This window comes from Cervus elaphus, chromosome 16 (assembly GCF_910594005.1).
Source record: "Cervus elaphus chromosome 16, mCerEla1.1, whole genome shotgun sequence".
Classification (NCBI taxonomy): Eukaryota; Metazoa; Chordata; class Mammalia; order Artiodactyla; family Cervidae; genus Cervus; species Cervus elaphus.
Window position 1 is genome coordinate 8,259,626 of NC_057830.1, and position 20,854 is coordinate 8,280,479.

General features: G+C 45.7%; 1 protein-coding gene across 11 annotated transcripts in view; it reads left to right on the top strand.

Moving 5' to 3' along the window:
* TNC (tenascin C) overlaps positions 1-20,854 on the top strand; it is a 100,267-nt gene that overhangs the window by 25,944 nt on the left and 53,469 nt on the right. For all 11 annotated transcript variants that reach the window (XM_043927432.1, XM_043927431.1, XM_043927437.1 and 8 more), the window contains 9 exons: positions 3,128-3,724; positions 7,027-8,436; positions 9,658-9,921; positions 11,081-11,196; positions 12,277-12,433; positions 15,860-16,129; positions 16,876-17,061; positions 17,306-17,395; positions 18,937-19,200. In XM_043927432.1, coding sequence (XP_043783367.1) covers positions 3,268-3,724; positions 7,027-8,436; positions 9,658-9,921; positions 11,081-11,196; positions 12,277-12,433; positions 15,860-16,129; positions 16,876-17,061; positions 17,306-17,395; positions 18,937-19,200 — 3,214 coding nt within the window. In that variant the 5' untranslated portion in view covers positions 3,128-3,267. The remainder of the gene's footprint in view (positions 1-3,127; positions 3,725-7,026; positions 8,437-9,657; positions 9,922-11,080; positions 11,197-12,276; positions 12,434-15,859; positions 16,130-16,875; positions 17,062-17,305; positions 17,396-18,936; positions 19,201-20,854) is intronic.

A 20,854-nucleotide genomic window follows, 5' to 3' on the forward strand; every position in this document is an offset into this window, starting at 1 on the left:
TTGAGAAAGGAGCATTGACATATATACACTATCATGTGTGAAATAGATAGCTAATGGGAAGCTGCTGGATAACACAGGGATCCCAGCCTGGTGCTCTGTGACGACCTAGAGTGATGAGAGTCAGACTCAAGAGGGGGTGGATACACACACACACACACACACACACACACATATAGTTACGATTATAACTGATTTGTGGTGTTGTATGGCAGAAACCAATGCAACATTGTAAAACAGTTATCCTCCAATTAAAAAAAAATTTAGAAAAATAAATGTATTTCTCCTATTGTGCTGAAATTTGCCTTCTTGTAAGCAATCCTCCTCTCCACCTGCAGTGTACACACATATTGGCACTTGTTCTGTCCATTGAGGCCACAAGGGACAAGCCAGCTCCTGGTTCCCCGGGGTTTATACAGAGTAATCCTGTTCCTCTCCACCTTGGCTTTCTCAACTACAGAATAAATATGTACAGGTCTGCATTCTTTCCTCCTGCGAGATCTTTTCCAGACCTTCCATCACCTGATCACTTCCCAGGAAGATAAGAAGTGCTTCTGCTTGTGATTTCTAAAGAATCATTCTCTGATGTTAAAAGCCCTACTATCAGAACATGATCCTTCATGTCTAACTTACATGTAGCAAACTGCAACCTAAAGTAATTTTCCCCAGGTTTATCCTCAGAGGAGACATGAACCAGCCAGTTGTCTGCATGAGAATATTTTACATTTTTAAAGGTTGTTATTTGCTTTGTATGTTTGCTTCTCTGGTGTAAATATTTCCAGTTCTAGTAAATTTATCTTCATAAGGTTTACCCCCTTACACATCAGTGATTTCTACAGCTCCTCTTTGATCTAGATTCAAGTTGCTGCTGGGCTTAGGACTGGATTCAATGAAGAGGTTAAACTGAAGCAAAAGTAGGCTATTGGCTTAGACTCATGCTAGGTTTTGTTCCTCAGAACACAAAAAAACTAGCAGCTATTTTTTAATGTGTGCCTACTATGGCCTTGATACCATTTGGGGTGTTTTTTGTGCAGATCTCTAATTCATAATTCCCTCTGGAAGGATTTTGACCCCTCATTGTACAAGTGAGGGCATGGTTTAGAGAGGATTAATAACTTGCCGAGGCTTCCTAGGTGGCGCTAGTGGTAAAGAACCCGCCCACCAGTGCCGGAGACCTAAGAGATGCAGGTTCAATCCCTGAGTCGTGAAGATCCCCTGGAGAAGGAAATGACAACCCACTACAGTATTCTTGCCTGGAGAATTCCATGGACAGAGGAGCTTAGTGGGCTATGATCCATAGGGTCTCAAAGAGTAGGACACCACCGAAGCAACTTAGGATGGATGGACAAGTAGCTTGCCCAAGTCATAGAGTTAGTGAGTGGCATTTGTACTCTGGTATATCTAGTTCCAAAGTCTAGACATTTTCCACCATGTTTAAGGTATAATGAGTCTTTCCTGAAGTGCAAAATTATCCCCCTGCCCTCAGACCACCAGGAGCCAATATGGGAAATACACAACCCTCAAGAATCACATTTCCTTCCTCCAAACAATAGAGCATTTGGCTGTGCCAGTGCATGTCTCTTATATACAGAGTGAGAAATCCTTACTCAACCCATACTCCAGTCATTATTTCCCTAGACTCATTGCCTTTAAGTCTCAACCAATGATTCTAACAGCCTTTTAGATGGAAATTTAAGTCATTTAGCAACACACACAAAAGTCTTGGGTGAAAGTCCAAAAGCATTTCAAACTTGGCCAGTGGTCCTTCCTCATAAAAAAAAAAAAAAAAGAAAGCGAAGAATTGATGGGAAGAGGGTGAGAAAGGACTCTGTGGAAGGCTAAGAGAGTTCAAACAATTGCAATAGAATACCCAATCAATAAATATTTGTCCAGTAAACAACTAAGATGGGCCATGGTAGTTTGAAAGAAGACAACTTGCCAAGTTCTCCTCTTCATCATAATTTTCATTCAGTGGGCTCGCCTACATCAAAGATCCACAAATTCTTATTAGGAAACTAATTTGAATAATAAAAGCATACTGATGGCCACCTTCTCTCTGTCCTCATATGGCCTTTCCTCTGTGTACAAGATAGAAAGGCCAAGTCAGAGAGAAATGTGGAGTCTCTTCCTCTTCTACAAGGACACCGATACTATCATCAGGTTAGGATGTAACCCTCATGACCTTCAGTTAACCTTGATTACCTCCTGAGGAGCCATATCTCCAAATATAGTCACACCAAGGGTTAAGGCTTCAATTATGAGTTTGAGGGGAGGGGAAGATGAAACACTCAGGAAGAATAGTTCAAGTACTTGTTGATTGCAGAAGTCAGCAAGGGCTCACGGATACCTTTTCTGAGTCATCTCTTGTCCTTGGTCATAGCTTGGATAACTTGTCCTGGAACATTCTGTCAGGTTCTTCTAAAAGCCAGATATTTTAAACTTTTAGAAATAAAAAGGAAGAGAAACTGAAGTTCAAAGATCTAAAATACCGTTACAACCATCACATTACTAGTAAGATGTTCAGCTGGAATAAAAACTCAATTTGCCTTCTAAAAGTCTTGCATTTTAACCTTTGCTTCCCACAGCAGAAGCGAACAAGCAGATGGAGTTAATCTCAGATTGGAGAGTCAATAATGAAGGGAGAAATTATTCAACATCTATGGGGCTGTGACCTTCACATCAAGCTCATTCAGCAAATATTGAAGGGACTCAGGAATATTTGAATGATTTCCTTAATGTTTTCACTTACATCATTACTTTGACTCTGATACTATGATCTTCACTGTACAGAAGTAAAATAAGACAAATGAAAGTTATATAACTTACCCAAAGGCCCAGAGTTAGGGCTTAGATCCAAACCACATCTGATCTGTCTTATTCCAAAGTTTTGTCCTTTATCCTGTCTCCTTATATTTCCAAATACTGAATTGTGAGTGAAATCATTCCTTCACGATTGCAAAATTCTTTAGAGACCATTTTATGACCACACTTCAGCACATACTGAAGGAATAAAAGGAGATCTTCAAACACAGGAAGCAGAACATCAAAATTAACTAAGAACTGCAGATATTCAACAGATTCAATTAGCAATAGATGATAACAGCTTCTGCTTTTCTTTGTTTACGTGTAGGAGAAAACTCCTTCAAGAAGATCAGGAACAACTGATTTGGTTGTTACTACTCTCTGCTTCCGAATCCCCCATTCTACCTAAGAGTGAGATACCCTAGGCCCACAAGCACCCTGAGACATTCAACCAAACTCACCTCCACCATGGGGGTCATGACTCGGCTATTGGCAGGCCTCTTCCTGGCTCTGCTTGCCCTTCCGGCCGATGGTGGCGTCCTCAAGAAAGTCATCCGGCACAAGCGACAGAGCGGGATGAATGTCACCCTGCCAGAGGAAAACCAGCCGGTGGTGTTTAATCATGTCTACAATATCAAGCTACCTGTGGGGTCCCAGTGTTCGGTGGATCTGGAATCTGCCAGCGGGGAGAAAGACTTGGGGCCACCATCAGAGCCCAGGGAAAGCTTCCAGGAGCACACGGTGGACGGGGAAAACCAGATTGTCTTCACTCACCGCATCAACATCCCCCGCCGGGCCTGCGGCTGTGCAGCTGCTCCTGACGTCAAGGAGCTTCTGAGCAGACTGGAGGAGCTGGAGAACCTGGTGTCTTCCCTGCGGGAACAGTGCACCTCGGGAGCGGGCTGCTGCCTCCAGTCTGCCGAAGGTAGGAGCGGGTGGCGGGTCCAGCCCTTCACTGTATGGATGGGAGGAGCGGTGAGCCGGGCAGGATCCGTCAGTTGTTTCTAGAGTGGATTCCCTGGGGAACCAGCCTCAGAAGGTGTTCATTCAAAAGAGATTTAATGGACAAATGACTGTGGAGAATGTCACCATATCTAGTAGGCTCTTGGAGAGTCATAGTGACAAATGTTTCAGAGGAATTTTCAGACCTCTGGGAAATCTTGCTTTGAAAAACCCTATCTTACTTTTAAGTACTGGTTTCTAAAACTAGGGCTTCCCTGGTGGCTCAGCTGGTAAAGAATCTGCCTGCAATGCCGGAGACCTGGGTTTGATTCCTGGGTTGGGACGATCCCCTGGAGAAGGAGATGGGAAAGGCTACCCACTCGAGTATTCTGGCCTGGGGAATTCCATGGACTGTATAGTCCATGGGGTCACAAAGAGTCAGACACGACTGAGTGACTTTCACTTCACTTCTAAAACTTATTTGACAATGACATCTGCTCATTCCATACCCTGAAACCCTAAGAATGTATTTTGAAATCCCTCACCCAAAGAGCATTCTCTGAAAGGTAGTAATGTACCCACATCACCCTGTTGTATAAATAAGGAAACTAAGGCCAAGAAGGAAGTTGGGATTCCCCAAGGTCCTGACATAAGTGGCCAAGTTAGGACTTAAATGACAGTATTCCATACCCTGTTCTCACAAAGTTACAGCACCGCCTACAGTGATATGAAATTTGGGGTAAATAGGAAAAAACTTTCCAGTTTAAATGCAGCAATGATGATGATCACATGTGAACTGAGTCCTTTATGTATTGGGTTGGCTTGTAGCCTACAGAAAGCCCAAATGAACTTTTTGGCCAATCCAATACCAGGCAGTGTAATTCACTGTCTCATTTAATCCTCCCAACAACCCTTTGAGATAAGGTTTAATACCCCCATGCTATAGATCTAAGAAATGAGACTCAAAAAAGTTAAGCAACTGGCACAAAAAGACACAAAGAGTGATAAGAAACAGGAGCTTTGGAGGTGCCTGTGTTTCTCCAAAACTCTGCCTGTCTCTAGGTGCATCTTTTTTTTAAGGAATTTTGCTACTTTGGAATTTTGTCTTCATTTCCATTCCCTAAAGTTGATAGACATACAGGGGTTTCAACAAAGCTAAATCAGAGGTGAAAATCTCTATTTCTGCCACTCATAATAAAAAAAAAACTAGAAAGTATTTTGACAGATTGTTCCAAGAGCAGCTCCAATCTAGAGCAACCCGAATCACCATAAATTGAGGCTACTGTAACTGCTTGGACACCAGGCCCTTCTGCAGTGGCTGGGGCAACTTCAGCCCTGAAGGCTGTGGCTGCAGGTGGGAACCTGGCTGGAAAGGCTAATCATCATAATAATAAACCCTAATCATCATAAGTTGAGAGTACTGTAGGAATATCCTTTAGGTTTCCAAGGCAAAAAAAAAAAAAAAAATTGTTTACGTACAAATTAGTTCATCTTCCACTTCTTTCAACCCCTAGTAAAATGCAGAGGGGATTTACAGAATAGCACTAATGGAACCCAAAATAATGGGTTAAAAAACTTGTTAATGCAGTGCTATCCATTAGAACTATGATCTGAGTCACTTACATAATTAATCATAACTTTTCCAGTAGTCATATTAATTAAATGAAAAAAGAACAGGTAAAATGATTTTAAACATTCATCCAATATAAGTAAATATTCTTTCAGCTTGGAAATTATACAAAAATTATTAATGGATATTTTACATTCTTTTCTTGTATGCTGTTTCTGAAATCCGAAGTGTATGTAGTTCACATTTAGAGCACCTCAGAATTCAGGCTAGCCACAGTTTAATGATTTAGAGGCCACATGTGTCTAACAGCTACCATACTAGATGACATAGTTTTAGATTCTCAGTTTTCAAGCCAACTTTTTTCTTAAAATTGACTTCCTTCCTGCTGTCAGGAAGGAGATACAATGTATGAATGCAACTGTACTTAGATGCAGATAAAAGGGAGCAAGTTTTGTTTGTTTCTTTCCTTTGGTTCCATGGAGGCCACACCAGCCATTGCTGCAACTTTAGCCAAGACATTATGGTAAAAGATGGATGCACATGAGCTTTGTGGGGGCTGAGTCTAATGGAAAATTGTCCTAACAGAATTAGAAAGCCACTCCTTAGCTGCTTCATTTCAATTACTGAAAATTTAGGAACCTTTGGTCACATAAACACATATACTGACTTAAGTCAACCAAGACCCTCTGCAAGAGGAAATGAGAATTGGCACAACAGTGGGTCCTTAATGTCTTCATTTAACCCAATCGACCCCAGGTAAGTGGGCCATGGGTCCCACCTGACCGATGAAGAATCTGAGCTCCAGAGTGTCCAAATCATTTTGCAAATATGCAGCAAAGTTATTGAGTCAAGGCATCAGAACTGAGTTCAGTTCAACAATTATTTCTTGGTGAAACACTTATTCTCTTACATGGCTAACCTTGGCTAACTATGGGAGAAGTAAAAACACAACCCAGCAAGATGCATTCCATAGGCAGTGGTTCGTAACCCTTGGGGTCATAGGAATACCTGAAAATTTGATGAAAATTAGTCTTCTCCCCAGGGATGGAAACACACGTACACACACACATACATACACGTACACACACGTGTGCACACATACATGTACACACACGTGCACACATGCATGCACACACAGGAACACGCATACACACATGTACATGCATACACAGATGAACACACGCATACACGCGCACACGCACACACACACAGACACACACAATTTCAGAGAGCATAGCTTAAGAATACCTACCTAGTGTCATTGGTTGTGAAAGTGTTAGTCACTCAGTCGTGTTGGACTCTTTGCAACCCCATGGACTGTAGCCTACCAGGCTCCTCTGTCCATGGAATTCTTCAGGCAAGAATACTGGAGTGGCTTGCCATTCCCGATCTTCCTCACCCAGGGATCCAACCCAGGTCTCCTGCATTGCAGGCAAATCCTTCACCATCTGAGCCACCAGGGAAGCCCAAAATAGAAGACCAGCTCAATGTAGGGCTCCAACCCATGACCCTGAGATTAAGAGTCTCATGCTCTAACAGACTGAGCTAGCCAGGCAGCCTCACCTGATTTCACACAATAAGCAATTGAATTTCAAGCCAGATGGGGCCTGAGATGCCACCTTGCTCTAACGGAATTTGAATCTGGGTTTTGTGGGTAGAAACCAAGAAAGCGAGCTTCCCCTGCTCAGAGAGAGACTCTGTTCTCTTCCCTGCAGGCCGCGTGGACACCAGGCCCTTCTGCAGCGGCCGGGGTAACTTCAGCACGGAAGGCTGCGGTTGCGTGTGCGAACCCGGCTGGAAAGGCCCCAACTGCTCTGAGCCCGAGTGCCCGAGCAACTGTCACCTGCGCGGCCAGTGCCTGGACGGCCAGTGCGTGTGCGACGAGGGCTTCACCGGCGAGGACTGCGGCCAGCTGGCCTGTCCCAGCGACTGCAACGACCAGGGCAAGTGCGTGGACGGCGCCTGCGTCTGCTTCGAAGGCTACTCCGGGCTGGACTGCAGCCGGGAGACCTGCCCGGTGCCCTGCAGCGAGGAGCACGGCCGCTGCGTGGACGGCCGCTGCGTGTGCCAGGAGGGCTTCGCGGGCGAGGACTGCAGGGAGCCCCTGTGTCTGCACAACTGCCACGGCCGCGGGCGCTGCGTGGAGAACGAGTGCGTGTGCGATGAGGGCTTCACGGGCGACGACTGCGGGGAGCTCGTCTGCCCCAACGACTGCTTCGACCGCGGCCGCTGCCTCAACGGCACCTGCTCCTGCGACGAGGGCTTCACGGGCGAGGACTGCGGCCAGCTCGCCTGTCCCCACGCCTGCCGCGGCCGCGGCCGCTGTGACGAGGGCCAGTGCGTGTGCGACGAGGGCTTCGCGGGCCCGGACTGCAGCGAGCGGCGCTGCCCCTCCGACTGCCACGAGCGCGGCCGCTGCGTGGACGGGCGCTGCGAGTGCAACGACGGCTTCACGGGCGCGGACTGCGGAGAGCTGCGGTGTCCCCGCGGCTGCAGCGGCCGCGGGCGCTGCGTGGACGGCCAGTGCGTGTGCGACGAGGGCCACACCGGCGAGGACTGTGGGCAGCGGCGGTGCCCCGGCGACTGCCACGGCCGCGGGCGCTGCGTGGACGGGCGCTGCGAGTGCCAGCCCGGCTTCCAGGGCGACGACTGCGGCGAGGTGAGCTGCCCCCATGACTGCCACCAGCGCGGGCGCTGCGTGAACGGCATGTGCGTGTGCGACGACGCCTACACGGGCGAGGACTGCCGCGAGCTCCGCTGCCCCCGGGACTGCAGCCAGCGCGGCCGCTGCGTGGACGGGCGCTGCGTGTGCGAGGACGGCTTCGCCGGCCCCGACTGCGCGGACCTCGCCTGTCCCGGCGACTGCCACGGCCGCGGGCGCTGCGTGGACGGCCAGTGCGTGTGCCTCGAGGGCTTCACCGGGCCCGACTGCGCGCAGCGCAGGTGTCCCGGCGACTGTCACGGCCAGGGCCGCTGCGTGGACGGCCAGTGCGTGTGCCACGAGGGCTTCACCGGGCCCGACTGCGCGCAGCGCTCCTGCCCCAACGACTGCAGCAACTGGGGGCAGTGCGTCTCTGGCCGCTGCATTTGCAATGAGGGATACACCGGGGAAGACTGCTCCCAGGGTGAGTAGCAGCCTCCAGCGAAGTGGCATCTAGGGTTGGCATGTGCTGGAGACCTCTGTGTTACACCCCACACCCACAGGCACGCGCACAAGCACACACTCTTTGAAGGAGTCCTGGTCTCTCACCTCTTTCAGAGCTACCTCTTTGAGGGTCAGAGGCTCAGAGAGGTTCTGGAATTGTCCCAAGGACACACAGCTTATAGATCACACGGCTGGTACCTGAATCTGGGTAACTCGTCTACGCTGAGTTTCACACCCAGTGCCCAAGAAAAGGTAGATGAAATGATTACCTCCCTTTTGCTAAACATCAACCTTCCTTCCTACTCTACACTGACATGTAAAACTGACATGACATCTTAAACTAAATCCCTCTATTTGGATGGAATAAAAATTCAACTCAATTGAATGGACAGTGAGATTACATAAAACAAACTGTTTTAAATGCGTGCTCAGCTAAAGACCAATGTTGATCACCTATGAAGCAGGCTTGTCTCTTAAATCATCTTTTTGTTTCTGTCCTTCATCCCAAGGACTCTGAGTGCCTTAGAGGAGCATTAGCGCAGCAGTTAGCACAGGGCATTTATTCAAGTCAAGAGGAACACACAAAAACCAATAGTGTTCATGTTTAATGAGGGTCTTTGTACTTCCCTTATCTACCACATATGCTTGTAACGGAGAATTTCAGCTTGATTAAAACCATCAGTACATAAGGATAAACATGGGCCTCTGTGTATGACGTGGCCGAGCCAGGGAAGCCTGGATGGAAGGAACTCCAGTCTGGCAGGGAGGAGAAGTGAGTTCCAAATCTGATGAGTAAGCAAATTAGGGCCAGTCCTCTCACCCCTAAGAAAAGGAAAGGGTTGGACCAGATGAGCCTAACACACCCTTCAGGGGCTAAGGATGTATGACTTGAAGTTCAGAGCAGAAAGCCAAGCTCTGGCTGCACTTTCTCCTGCAGATGGCCTGAATCTGAACTAAGGTCCAAGGAATAGAAAGAAGTTGAAGGCCACTGCAGACCTGGAACTTTAGCCTGAAGGCAAGGGGCAGCCCCCAAAAGTTTTGAAGATGAGTCACAGTAGGCTGGACCTGTCTCTTCCTCTTGCCAATCACAGAGGCCCCAAATCTTCTAAAATGCAGACTCATCAAGTACGCCCCTGCTGTGACCCGTAGAGTGTGTTTCTGACACCGTCTGACCCAAGCTGTCCCTCCTTATTCCTGCCAGTGTCCCCTCCCAAAGACCTCATCGTGACAGAAGTGACGGAAGAGACCGTAAACCTGGCCTGGGACAATGAGATGCGGGTCACGGAGTACCTCATCGTGTACACGCCCACCAACGAGGATGGCCTGGAAATGCAGTTCCGGGTCCCTGGAGACCAGACGTCCGCCACCATCCGGGAGCTGGAGCCTGGCGTGGAGTACTTCATCCGTGTGTTCGCCATCCTGGAGAACAAGAAGAGCATTCCTGTCAGCGCCAGGGTGGCCACTTGTGAGTGCGCAGGGCCCCTCTGGGCCGTCTCAACTGACCCCCGCCTGTCCAGTGCATAACCACCCCCACCAGCATGCGTTACTGCCTCACCCTTGCCCCACAGGTCAATGGCTGACTTCATACAGTTATACCAGCTAAAGCTCTGGAATCCAGTGACACCCACTGAATTAAAAAAAAAAAGTTGAAATATAGTTGATTTGCAATCAACATATGGCTAGTTTCTGCCATATGGCAAAGTGATTCAGCTATACACACACACACACATATATATATATATATACACACACACACATATATATATGTACACATTTTCATTTTCCTACAGCTTACTGAATATTTTTAAAGACACTCCTCACATGCTAACTCATATAACTCATGATAACCCTATGAAACAGGAGCTGTTGTTAACCCGTTTTACAGGTGAGGAAACTGAGACCCCCAAATGGTTAAGCCTCTTGTTCCAAACCAGTTAATAAGTGGTCGAGATGGAATTTGAACCCTGGCAGCCTTAAGTACTCTGTTCTACTATTACTTTTCTGTGGCACTCACTGTACAAATATTTAAAATATACAGAAGTGGAAACATTAAGTTTCAAGTTATTCTTCCTTTAAGAGTTCAACATCAGAAAAATCACCTCCACTCTTAAAAAGCAACTTGTGGTTAGAAATTGGTCCTTTTTTGCTTCATAAGAGTAACCTTGGCTGCTTTTTATTAAACTTGTGCTTCAGGCCAGGAACCACGGCCAGCAGTCATTGTGGAATACATCATTTGGTCTCAAAACATTCCCCAGGGGCAGGCATACTTACCCTCCTTCTCTTGGGTGAAGAAACGAAGGTTCAGGGCATTTTGTTCAACTCAACCAAGCATACAAAAGTTGTAAAGATCGACTTCATGATCATTACACATGATCAGCCCATATGTCTGATTCTAAAGTCTATGCTCATATTAAGTTTAAGCATATGAAATTACGAATATTCAATCATATGGCTGGCCCTTATATTAATTTTCATGATGCCTCAAAGTCAACAGCATCCCAGAAGAACCCTTAAAAAGACTCCAGCTCTGATGATCAACCCCATGGGGTTTAGTGGAATCATGTCTGTCCCTCCCCATCACGCATGGGCTCATCCTTACCTCCTCTCTGTTCTCTTCCTGACAGACCTGCCTACACCTGAAGGTCTAAAATTCAAGTCCATCAAGGAGACATCTGTGGAAGTGGAGTGGGATCCTCTGGACATCGCTTTTGAAGCATGGGAGGTCATCTTCCGGAATACGGTAAGGAGCACAGAAGAGGAGTGGGCGTGAACCAGAAAGATGCTCACGGGGCTCTGCAGACTTTTCTGTCAACTCTGCTCCCTTGGCTTTGGGTGGGGGACAAGGCTCTAATTAAAAGGGCTTCCCAGGTGGCACAGTGGTAAAGAATCTTCCTGCGAATGCAGGAGACACAAGAGATGTGAGTTCTATCCGTGGGTCTAGAAGGTTCCCTGGAGAAGGAAATGGCAACCCATTACAGTGTTCTTGCCTGGGATATCCCATAGACAGAGGAGCCAGGTGGACTACAATCCATGGGGTTGCAAAGAGTTGGACATATGTCAGCACACATGAACTCAAGGCTCTAATTAGCCCCCTGTGGGTTTGCATATATGTTACTTGATTTTAAGAAGTCAAAAAACATGGCATTTAGGACTGAATGCCTAGACAAATAGATGGCAAGTCATCTCTAGGTTCTGATTACCTGTTACAGTCTTGTAAATCTCCACTCAGAGGCAAATATGTGTATGTAATAACTGTATATGTAGTAACTGATTCTATACATCGGAAACTAACACAACATTGTAAATCAACTGTACTCCAATAGTGTTTTAAACAAAGAAGAAGAAATGGTGTCTGTCTCAAGTGCCTCCAGGCATATCTGAGATTCAGCATCCTTTCTGTCTATGCCTAAAAACACATATGAGACAGGAAAGTAGATCCCTGAGTTCAAAGCCAGGCTCTGCCACTTACAACTATGTGACGATGGGATAATCACCTGACTTTTAGGATGCCAGTTTCTTCATCTATGAAAGGAAGGATTGATTTCATGGCTCCAGAGTGCCTGTGGTTCTCACACCTCTCAGTTATCTTGAGTGTCAAAGGGGTGAATAGAGAGGTCTATGGGAGGGAGAAACCATCTTGACAGATGTGTCTTTATCATCTCTCTATCCTCAGCACCCACCATATGATCAGATGCTTAGTAAGTGCCTAGTGAACAGATGAAAGAATGAAAGAGGAAAGAACGAACACAGAATGAATGAGTCACATAAATGAAGGGTCTGACGTTGCCTTAGGTCTTACGAAGGTGCCTCTGTATTTCAGAATAAAGATGATGAGGAAGAGATCACCAAGAGCCTGCGGAGGCCGGAGACCACGTACCGGCAAACTGGCCTGGCTCCCGGGCAGGAGTATGAGATATCCTTGCACATTGTGAAAAACAACACCCGGGGCCCGGGCCTGAAGAGAGTGACCACTACCCGTGAGTATTACCGTCAACACCACTGTAAAGCTTGTTGTACTGCAAAGCACCTCTAGTTGATTGCACGCCCTCTTACAGAGCAGCAGTATCAATTCGCTTTTGCTACATAAAAAACAAGCTCCAAACTTAGTAGCTTAAAACGATTGCACGTTTGTGATCTGGGGCTGGACCATCTTCCTGTTCTCGACTGGACTCACTTAAAGCATCTGTGTGGGCTGGGGGACGGTTGACCTAGGATGGCCTCAGCCAGGATAGTGTCCTTCTGCCCCACACATTCCCCCAGCCTCCCGCAGGCTAGCCTGGACCTGGCCTCACAGCAGTTGAGCAAGTTCATAACCAGCACTGGGTCACTTCCATCAAAGCAAATTTCAGGGCCAGTCCAGATGGAAAGGGTGGGGAAACAGATCCATCTCTTTATGAGAGACGCTTCAGTGTGACATTTCAAAGGGTCACTGATACAGGAAAATACCTGAGATTCTAGCAAATGATCTACCACACCATCCGATTTAGTATTAGTAACCAGTCTAAATGAAAGAGGTAGGGCAAATATTAATGCTGTTCTTTTTCAAGAGTAGAAACTGAGGCTTAGAGAAGTGGAATCAATTTAACTAACACCATGTGGTTAATCCTATCAGGGCAAGAATTTTAAGCCCAGGTTTAGTTTTATGACTTTAAGCCCATTACCAATAACATTGACTAGGCTCTGGGTTATGTAGTGTTAATTCCATGACTTCAACAGGAATCTAAATAAAATGTAACTCAGTACTAAACATGTCAGAACTTCTTGGGGGTCAATGTGGCACTGTGAGATCATTTGGTGGGAGGAATAAAAATCCTGAATTTGGAATTGTTCTACAGAGAAGCAAATTTTTATAAATAAATAAATAAAATTATTTCGTGCTGACATTTGGGAAAATCTCTTTATCTTCTTCAAGTAGCATGTATGCCAGCTGCTTAAGGAACTGACTCTTCTTGGCAGGGAGTGATTGGAAAATTTACATCTGTTGACTAATGACAAGAAAGAACATCTTGCATTTAAATATTTGCACATTTTGCTTAACTCAGATCCAACAATCCAATTCATAAGACTGTCTTTTTTTATAAGCAAGTGTTTTCCATCATCTTGACAACATCCCACTGTGGTAGGTAGAAGACGGGTACCAACAAGAAAAAAAAAATCATCAGAAAGGCATAGAAAAGATCAAACACAGAGACAGTACACTGAAAATACAAAAGGCAATTCTTTCTTCCGCCCTTTTCTTTTTAATCTTAATTTGGGGGTGGGTTGCTTTATTTTCTTCTTCTTGCAGGACAAACATCCCAACATCTCAAGTTTCATAATCACATAAATAATAACACTGAGAGACAGATACTTACCTGTTTATTTTGCTGCTATCTGATCTTTTTCCAAATTTAAAGAAAGGATCTTAATGTTTTCATTTTCAGCTCCTTCCCTCTCAGCTCTATACAGAGGTTATATAACAACCATTTCTGACGTGTAAATGTTTTTGAGAGGCACCGACATTTAAGGAGAAGGAACATGGGTTTTGGATCCAAACAGTCCTGAGTTTGAATTCTAGCTTCACCACTCACCACCACATTAGGCAGATTCAGTTCTTTAAGCCTCAGACTTACCGTCTGGAAACTGGGTTCATAGTATCTTCCTATGGCATAGTCATGAGAGTTAAGACTTAAAGGGACAAAGCACTGTGCTTGGCTAACAGTAACTCAAGACCCTGTTAATCTCCTGGATTGAAGTGATCCCAGTCTAGAAGAAGATCAGTGTCCTTAAGTGAATCTCTATTTCTTTAATGAAAGGGCTGTTAAGAAAGATAGTAGGTATGGTTTGGGTGTTTCCTAGCACCTTGAAGAACATAGAACATGAGCTTCCCTGTTGAATTGCAGCATCATTTTCATTGTGCATTTTATAGTTTCATCGTCTGTGAGCTGAGACTGATGTATCAACACCTAGCGTTCAAAAAATAGACTTTGCAGGTTTCTCACAATCAACTCTGAATTATTCCTCCATCTCGTTCCCTTTATAAAACCAAGTTCCTTTAATTCAATATTGTTTTCTCATGAATGCTGAAAATACAAACGTAACTATGTTTAAAATGAAGAAAGAAACATTGACTGGATGCCTTAATGTCTTAATTTTAGGTTTGGTATGTTTTAATGCATTAAAATTTTTACATAATTAGAAAAAAATTAAAACATAGATGACAAAGCCTGATGCTATGCTGTGGATTCAGAAAGGTCAAAGACCCACTCTCTGAATGAATGAATGACTATATAGATGGTATGACGCAGTTTGAATAAACTGTAGGGAAATCTGTTTTGGAATAGTTAGAAAAGTATAATATTCAGAAGCTCTTCTTTTTTACTTTGATAAGAACACTTATCCTGAGCTCTATCCTCTTAATCCTGATGCTGGGAAAAACTGAGGGCAAGAGGAGAAGGGGATGACAGAGGATGAGATGGTTGGATGGCATCACTGACTCAATGGAAACACACTTTCCCTTGTGTAATACAGTATTGTCTACTAGAGGCACAATGCTATACAACACATCTCTAGACTCAGTCATCTTACAAACTGAAACTTTTCACCCATAGAGAGGGAGTGTGTGCTTATCTGTTTGCAACAGGATCAGAGAAGGGTTTGTGTTAGAAAGTGACATATAAGAGGGATTTTGAAGGATGAAGAGGAGATTTCTAGGGAGAGGAGCAATCTCGGGAAGAAGAAACAGGGGAACCGAAAGTGCAGAGGCAGCAATGCACTCTTGGAGGAGAGGTAGGCTGTCAGATTTGGAAGCACAAGGCAGGTGGGGCAGGAGGTGGGCGGTGGGGCAGAAGGAAGACCGAGATGAGGACTCAGAGACTGACAAGGCTTGAGATAGCCATGACCTTCTTGCTTGAATTATTTCCATCAAAGCTGACTTTCCATACACATTATCAAGACAGTCATTGCCTCCGTTTGCTGCTCCATTATTCTGATGGAGAAGTCACCAATTAGGGAGTTTTGTCTCACTGGAAAACCAGAGAGACTGAGTCAGTGTGTTTCAAGTGAAATAGCCCCTGTGTGTTTCTTAAACTTATGATAATGATGATAGTCTAATAATAATAATAATTATGACTATTTATCATATAACTACTATGTAGCAGGCTCTGTGCTAGATGCTTTGCATGCATTATTTCCATTAACAATTGAAAAATCAAACAAACAAACAAAAAAATCTACAAGGTAGCAGTCATCCTCCCTACTTATAGCTTATCAGATAGGAAACTGAGATTGTAAAAGGCAAAATAACTGGCCAGTATACACCTAAATGTAGACTTGTGCACTTGGAAGACTGCGAGCCCACTCTCTGCCCAGCCCTTGGCGCTGGCCGCGGTCTCTAAAGCTCCTGTCTCCTCTGCCTGCCACAGGCTTGGACGCCCCCAGCCAGATTGAAGTGAAAGATGTCACAGACACTACCGCTCTGATCACGTGGTCCAAGCCCCTGGCGGAGATCGATAGCATTGAGCTCATGTACGGAATCAAAGATGTGCCAGGAGATCGCACCAGCATCGACCTCACACACGAGGAGAACCAGTACTCCATTGGGAACCTGAAGCCAGACACCGAGTACGAGGTGGCCCTCATCTCCCGCAGGGCCGACATGGCCAGCAACCCCGCCAAAGAGACCTTCACAACAGGTGATGCGCCCCACTCCCGGCCACTAACAGCCCCAGGAAAGGAGGGATCGCCAGACTCCTCCCCCATGCCATGGCAGTATGTCTCCCAGGCTCCTTTTACGACAGAAGAAAATGGAAGGAGGATTTTTATTTTAGAATACCATAGCGATTGATTGATTTTTCAAAGAAAAAAAAATTATCCCCGATAACCTTCTACAGATAAAGAAAACTTTCTGCCTACATAGAAGATGCTGGTCTGAGATTCTCATTTTGGTTAAAATAAAATTCAAATAAATATTGTAATAGTAAAATGTAGCATATGGAAAACATGAACGACAAAGATGCCTTCTAACCTCTTAGACTAGGGCACTGTTTTCAAGGTACCCCAGTGTCAACCATGCATTCACTAAATATTTTTTTCAGAGCTCAGTAAGCTCTCTGTAAATCATTAAAAATCCAGTGATGAAGACAGCAAACGTGTTCTTCCGGTCACAGAGCCAATTTGCAAGTTTTTGTGTAGTTTTTATTAAGTACAAAATCAGTGGCAAACATGAACAATTGAGGTATCACTGTGATTTAATATTGAAGAAAGTGTCCGATGTGTAGTATTTGTCCAGATGCATGCTTTAGCTGTTGAGCCAGAGGGCTGAGTGGGTCATTTATCCCCAATGGCAGACACTTTTCACGTCTCACCATGAACTATCAAGGACTCCCAGTCTCCCGAGACTGGTGTTCTCAGTACCAATGCCCTTTCCTCTCCCAAACAGGCCTGGATGCTCCCAGGAATCTCCGCCGCATCTCCCAGACAGACAACAGCATCACCCTGGAGTGGAGGAACGTCAAGGCGGCCGCCGACAGTTACAGAATCAAGTACGCACCCATCTCTGGAGGTGACCATGCCGAGGTAGAAGTCCCCAGGAGCCAACAGACTACAACCAGAACCACGCTCACAGGTGAGCTCCACCTCCCCAACCCGACCGGCCCTGGGGGCATGTCCCCACCTTGCAAACCTCCAGAGAGAGAAAAATAGCCAGTTCCCCATTGCCCCTCTGACATGGGCGTCAGTGAGTCAGGCCGTGGAACCGTCCAGCTGTTGAGAAATCGTAGCCTTCAGGACCTAGCTCAGGGGCCTTTTTATGGTCCTCCGAAAGTTTGTCCAGCTTTGGACTGAATCTCAACCTGCTCGTTCTCTCCTAGGGCTGAGGCCAGGAACTGAATATGGGATTGGAGTGTCTGCCGTGAAGGGGGACAAGGAGAGTGACCCAGCCACCATCAATGCGGCCACAGGTGAGCCGGCCTGGCTTCCCACCACCACGGGACAGGCACTCACAGACACGACAGGGAACAGGAGGCAGGGAACCTACTTAAAAACAAGTAGATGCCCAGAGGAAAACAAGGCTTCTAGGATCATCCAGCCCAGATGTTCACACTCAAAAGGAGCATAAGCACCCGGCATCCAATGCTGACCACTTATACATATCCGTTTTTTATCTTTCTATTTGGAGGTAATTATAGATTCACATGCACTGTAAGATAGGATACAGAGAGATCTGTGCCCTTCATCTAGTTTCTCCCAATGTAACATTTGTGTAACTTGAGAACACTATCACAACCAGGAAATTGACACTGATATAATCTATCAAGTTTATTCCGATTTCACTGGACTGTGTGTGTGTGTTTGTATGTGTATATTTAGTTCTATGAACTTGGGCGAACTCCAGGAGATGGTAAGGGGCAGGGAGGCCTGGCGTGCTGCAGTCCATGGGGTCTCAAAGGGTCAGACATGTCTTAGTGACTGAACGACAACATTTAGTTCTATGTAATTTGTCACCTGTAGATTTGGAATCCCCCACTTCAGTCAAGAACGAGTAGTTGCATCACATTGAGTCCTTGCTACACTTTCCTGTCACCATGGTCACCACCCTCCCTCCACTTGACTTTAACCCTTGGCAGTCACTGATCTGGTCTTCATCCAGTTTCAAGAATGCTACATAAAAGGAATCATACAAGGAATCATGCAGCACACAAACTTTAGAGACTGACTTTTTCACTCAGAATAATTCTCTTTAGCCACCAGGGAAGCCCCATAATTCTCAGCATGAGTGAGTATGGAGGTCCCTCAATTATGTCTGATTCTTTGTGATCCCGTGAACTATAACTGGCTAGACTCCTCTGTCCATGGAATTTTCCAGGCAAGAATACTGGGGTGGGTTGCCATTTCCTTCTCTAGGGGATCTTTCCGACCCAGTGACTGAACCTGGGTCTCCTGCATTAGAGGCAGATTCTTTACCATCTGAGCCACCAGGGAAAGAAAGGAAAGGAAAGTGAAGTCGCTCAGTCATGTCCGACTCTTTGCAACCCCATGGACTGTAGCCTACCAGGCTCCTTCATCCTTGGGATTTTCCAGGCAAGAATACTGGAATGGGTTACCATTTCCTTCTCCAAGGGATCTTCCCAACCCAGGAATTGAACCTGGGTCTCCCGTGTTGTAGGCAGACGCTTTACCATCTGAGCCACCAGGGAAGCCCCACTCATTCTTTTGAGATCCATCCAAATTGTGTCTTATGTCAGTAATCAGCTCCTTCTAAATGCTTTTGCATATCATCTCATGGTATGGATATATCACTATAATATTTTTAATCTTCCCAAAACACAATGAGATACCGTACAACGGCATTTCACACAGGTGAAAACTGAGACTCGGGTGAGATGCCTGAAGCCACACGGCTCCACAGCAGTCCTAGCACTGTGGCCCACAGCCGCCCTTCAGTCCCAGAAGCAGCCCTGCCCTGAAGCCTGAAGGATGTTCAACTCTGTTTTCCTCCCAGAGTTGGACACACCCAAGGACCTTCGGGTTTCTGAACCTACGGAGACCAGCCTGACCCTCCTCTGGCGGACGCCGGTGGCCAAGTTTGACCGTTACCGCCTCAACTACAGTCTTCCCTCCGGCCAGCCTGTGGAGGTGCAGCTCCCCAGAGACACCACCTCCCACGTCCTGAGAGGCCTGGAACCTGGGCGGGAATACACCGTCCTGCTCACAGCAGAGAAAGGCAGACACAAGAGCAAGCCAGCGCGGGTACAGGCGTCCACAGGTGAGGTGGAGAGAGCTCTGAGCTCTCTCCAGACCCTCTGATGACTCTGAGGCTGGCAGACCCACCAGCCAGGTTGTCTTCAAATGAAAAGATCAGATGGGAAGACGAGGGACTCTCCACTCATGAATCCTCTAAATGCCATTTGAGTCACTTACACATCTTTTCCTCTTGTCCACTGACGTGTCCATAGTGAAGTTCCCTAGCTGGACAATCAATAATGGCTTTTAAATATTTCTTCCTAGGAGAACTTAAAGCATGAGAGTTTGTGCTTGTCTTTGGTTCTTTTTGTTTTAATTTCGTGTTTTCATAGAAATGGATGATGTATTTTTTTTTTTGTTTTTCCCCTCTTTAGCACAATCCATTAACTTTTCATTTTATTTCTTTTCAAGATGACCAAGAGGTTTGGAGTAATTCTTTGGTTATTTCCCATTAAATATTTTTCTTCCAGGTCTTTTGCTGTCCTCTCAGGTTACCTGGAATGCCATATACAGTCCTGTGAGCCTGTCACAGAGCCCTTCTCATTTTTCTCTTACTCATTAAGTGATGAACTTTGTTTATCCATGACAGCTTAATCCTGACCTCCAGTATCCCTTGCAGTCCAAGTATCCTGTTCTTTGTACCTGCTCCCATGTTTCCTCAATGGCTAGACTGGAAAAAAAAAAAAAATCAGTTCTTCTTTTATGAATATGCATATTTAACTTTGGCTCCCAAATAGTCAAGAGATATAGGTGGAAAATGTTAATTCTTCAGAATATGATAAGGGTTTAGTTTCCATTTAATGAGTATTTATTGAGAACCCATTGAATACATGGTATCATGCTGATATTTGAAGCACTATTATTTTGACTCACGTGCTCCTACTCTTCGTCTATGGGGAAGACCAGATAGAGTGTTAGATAAAACTTGCCCAAGGAAAGGAAGTAATTGGGGTAATTAGGATAAGCCAGAGAAAGTGTCTTGGCAGAGACACTATTCCAGCTGAATTTCCATAAGCAGAAAAGGGGTTGCAGTGATGGGCATATTTGGAAATGCCTTGAAGAGTCTTGGTCGTTTATAAATACTTTCACCTACACATAACGGAAATCTCAAATAACAGAACTTTAGCAAGACACAAGGCAGTTTCCTCTCTCATAAAGTAAGTCAGAGGGTAGGTGGTTCAGTGCTGGCACAGCAATTCCAGATTATCAGGGATTTGGGCTCCTTCTATCCTTCTGTTCCACTAGTCTTAGTCCTCGGCCTGCATTCTCAAAGCCACCTCCATGTCACAATATGGCTGCTTCAGTCCAGCCTTCACGTCTGTGTTACAGGCAGCATGAAGGAGAAAGAAACAAAAACAAAAGATAGCGCCTCCTAGATGAGTCCTTCTGGAATCCTCACCGATGACTTCTTACATTTTATGGGCCACTTCTAGCTATAAGTAAGTCTAGGAAAGGTAGTCTTTGAGCTGTGTGCATTGCTGCCCACATAAAATTGTGGTAGTTTGTAAGGAAGAGGGGGTGGGTATTTGGTAGGCAAAGAATAGCCTCTTCAGAAAGGACTTCAGCCTGCCAGGCTCCTTTGTCCATGAATTTTCCAGGCAAGAATATTGGGGTGGGTTGTCATTTCTTTCCTCAGCAGATCTTCCTGACCCAGGGACTGAACCTGGGTCTTCAGT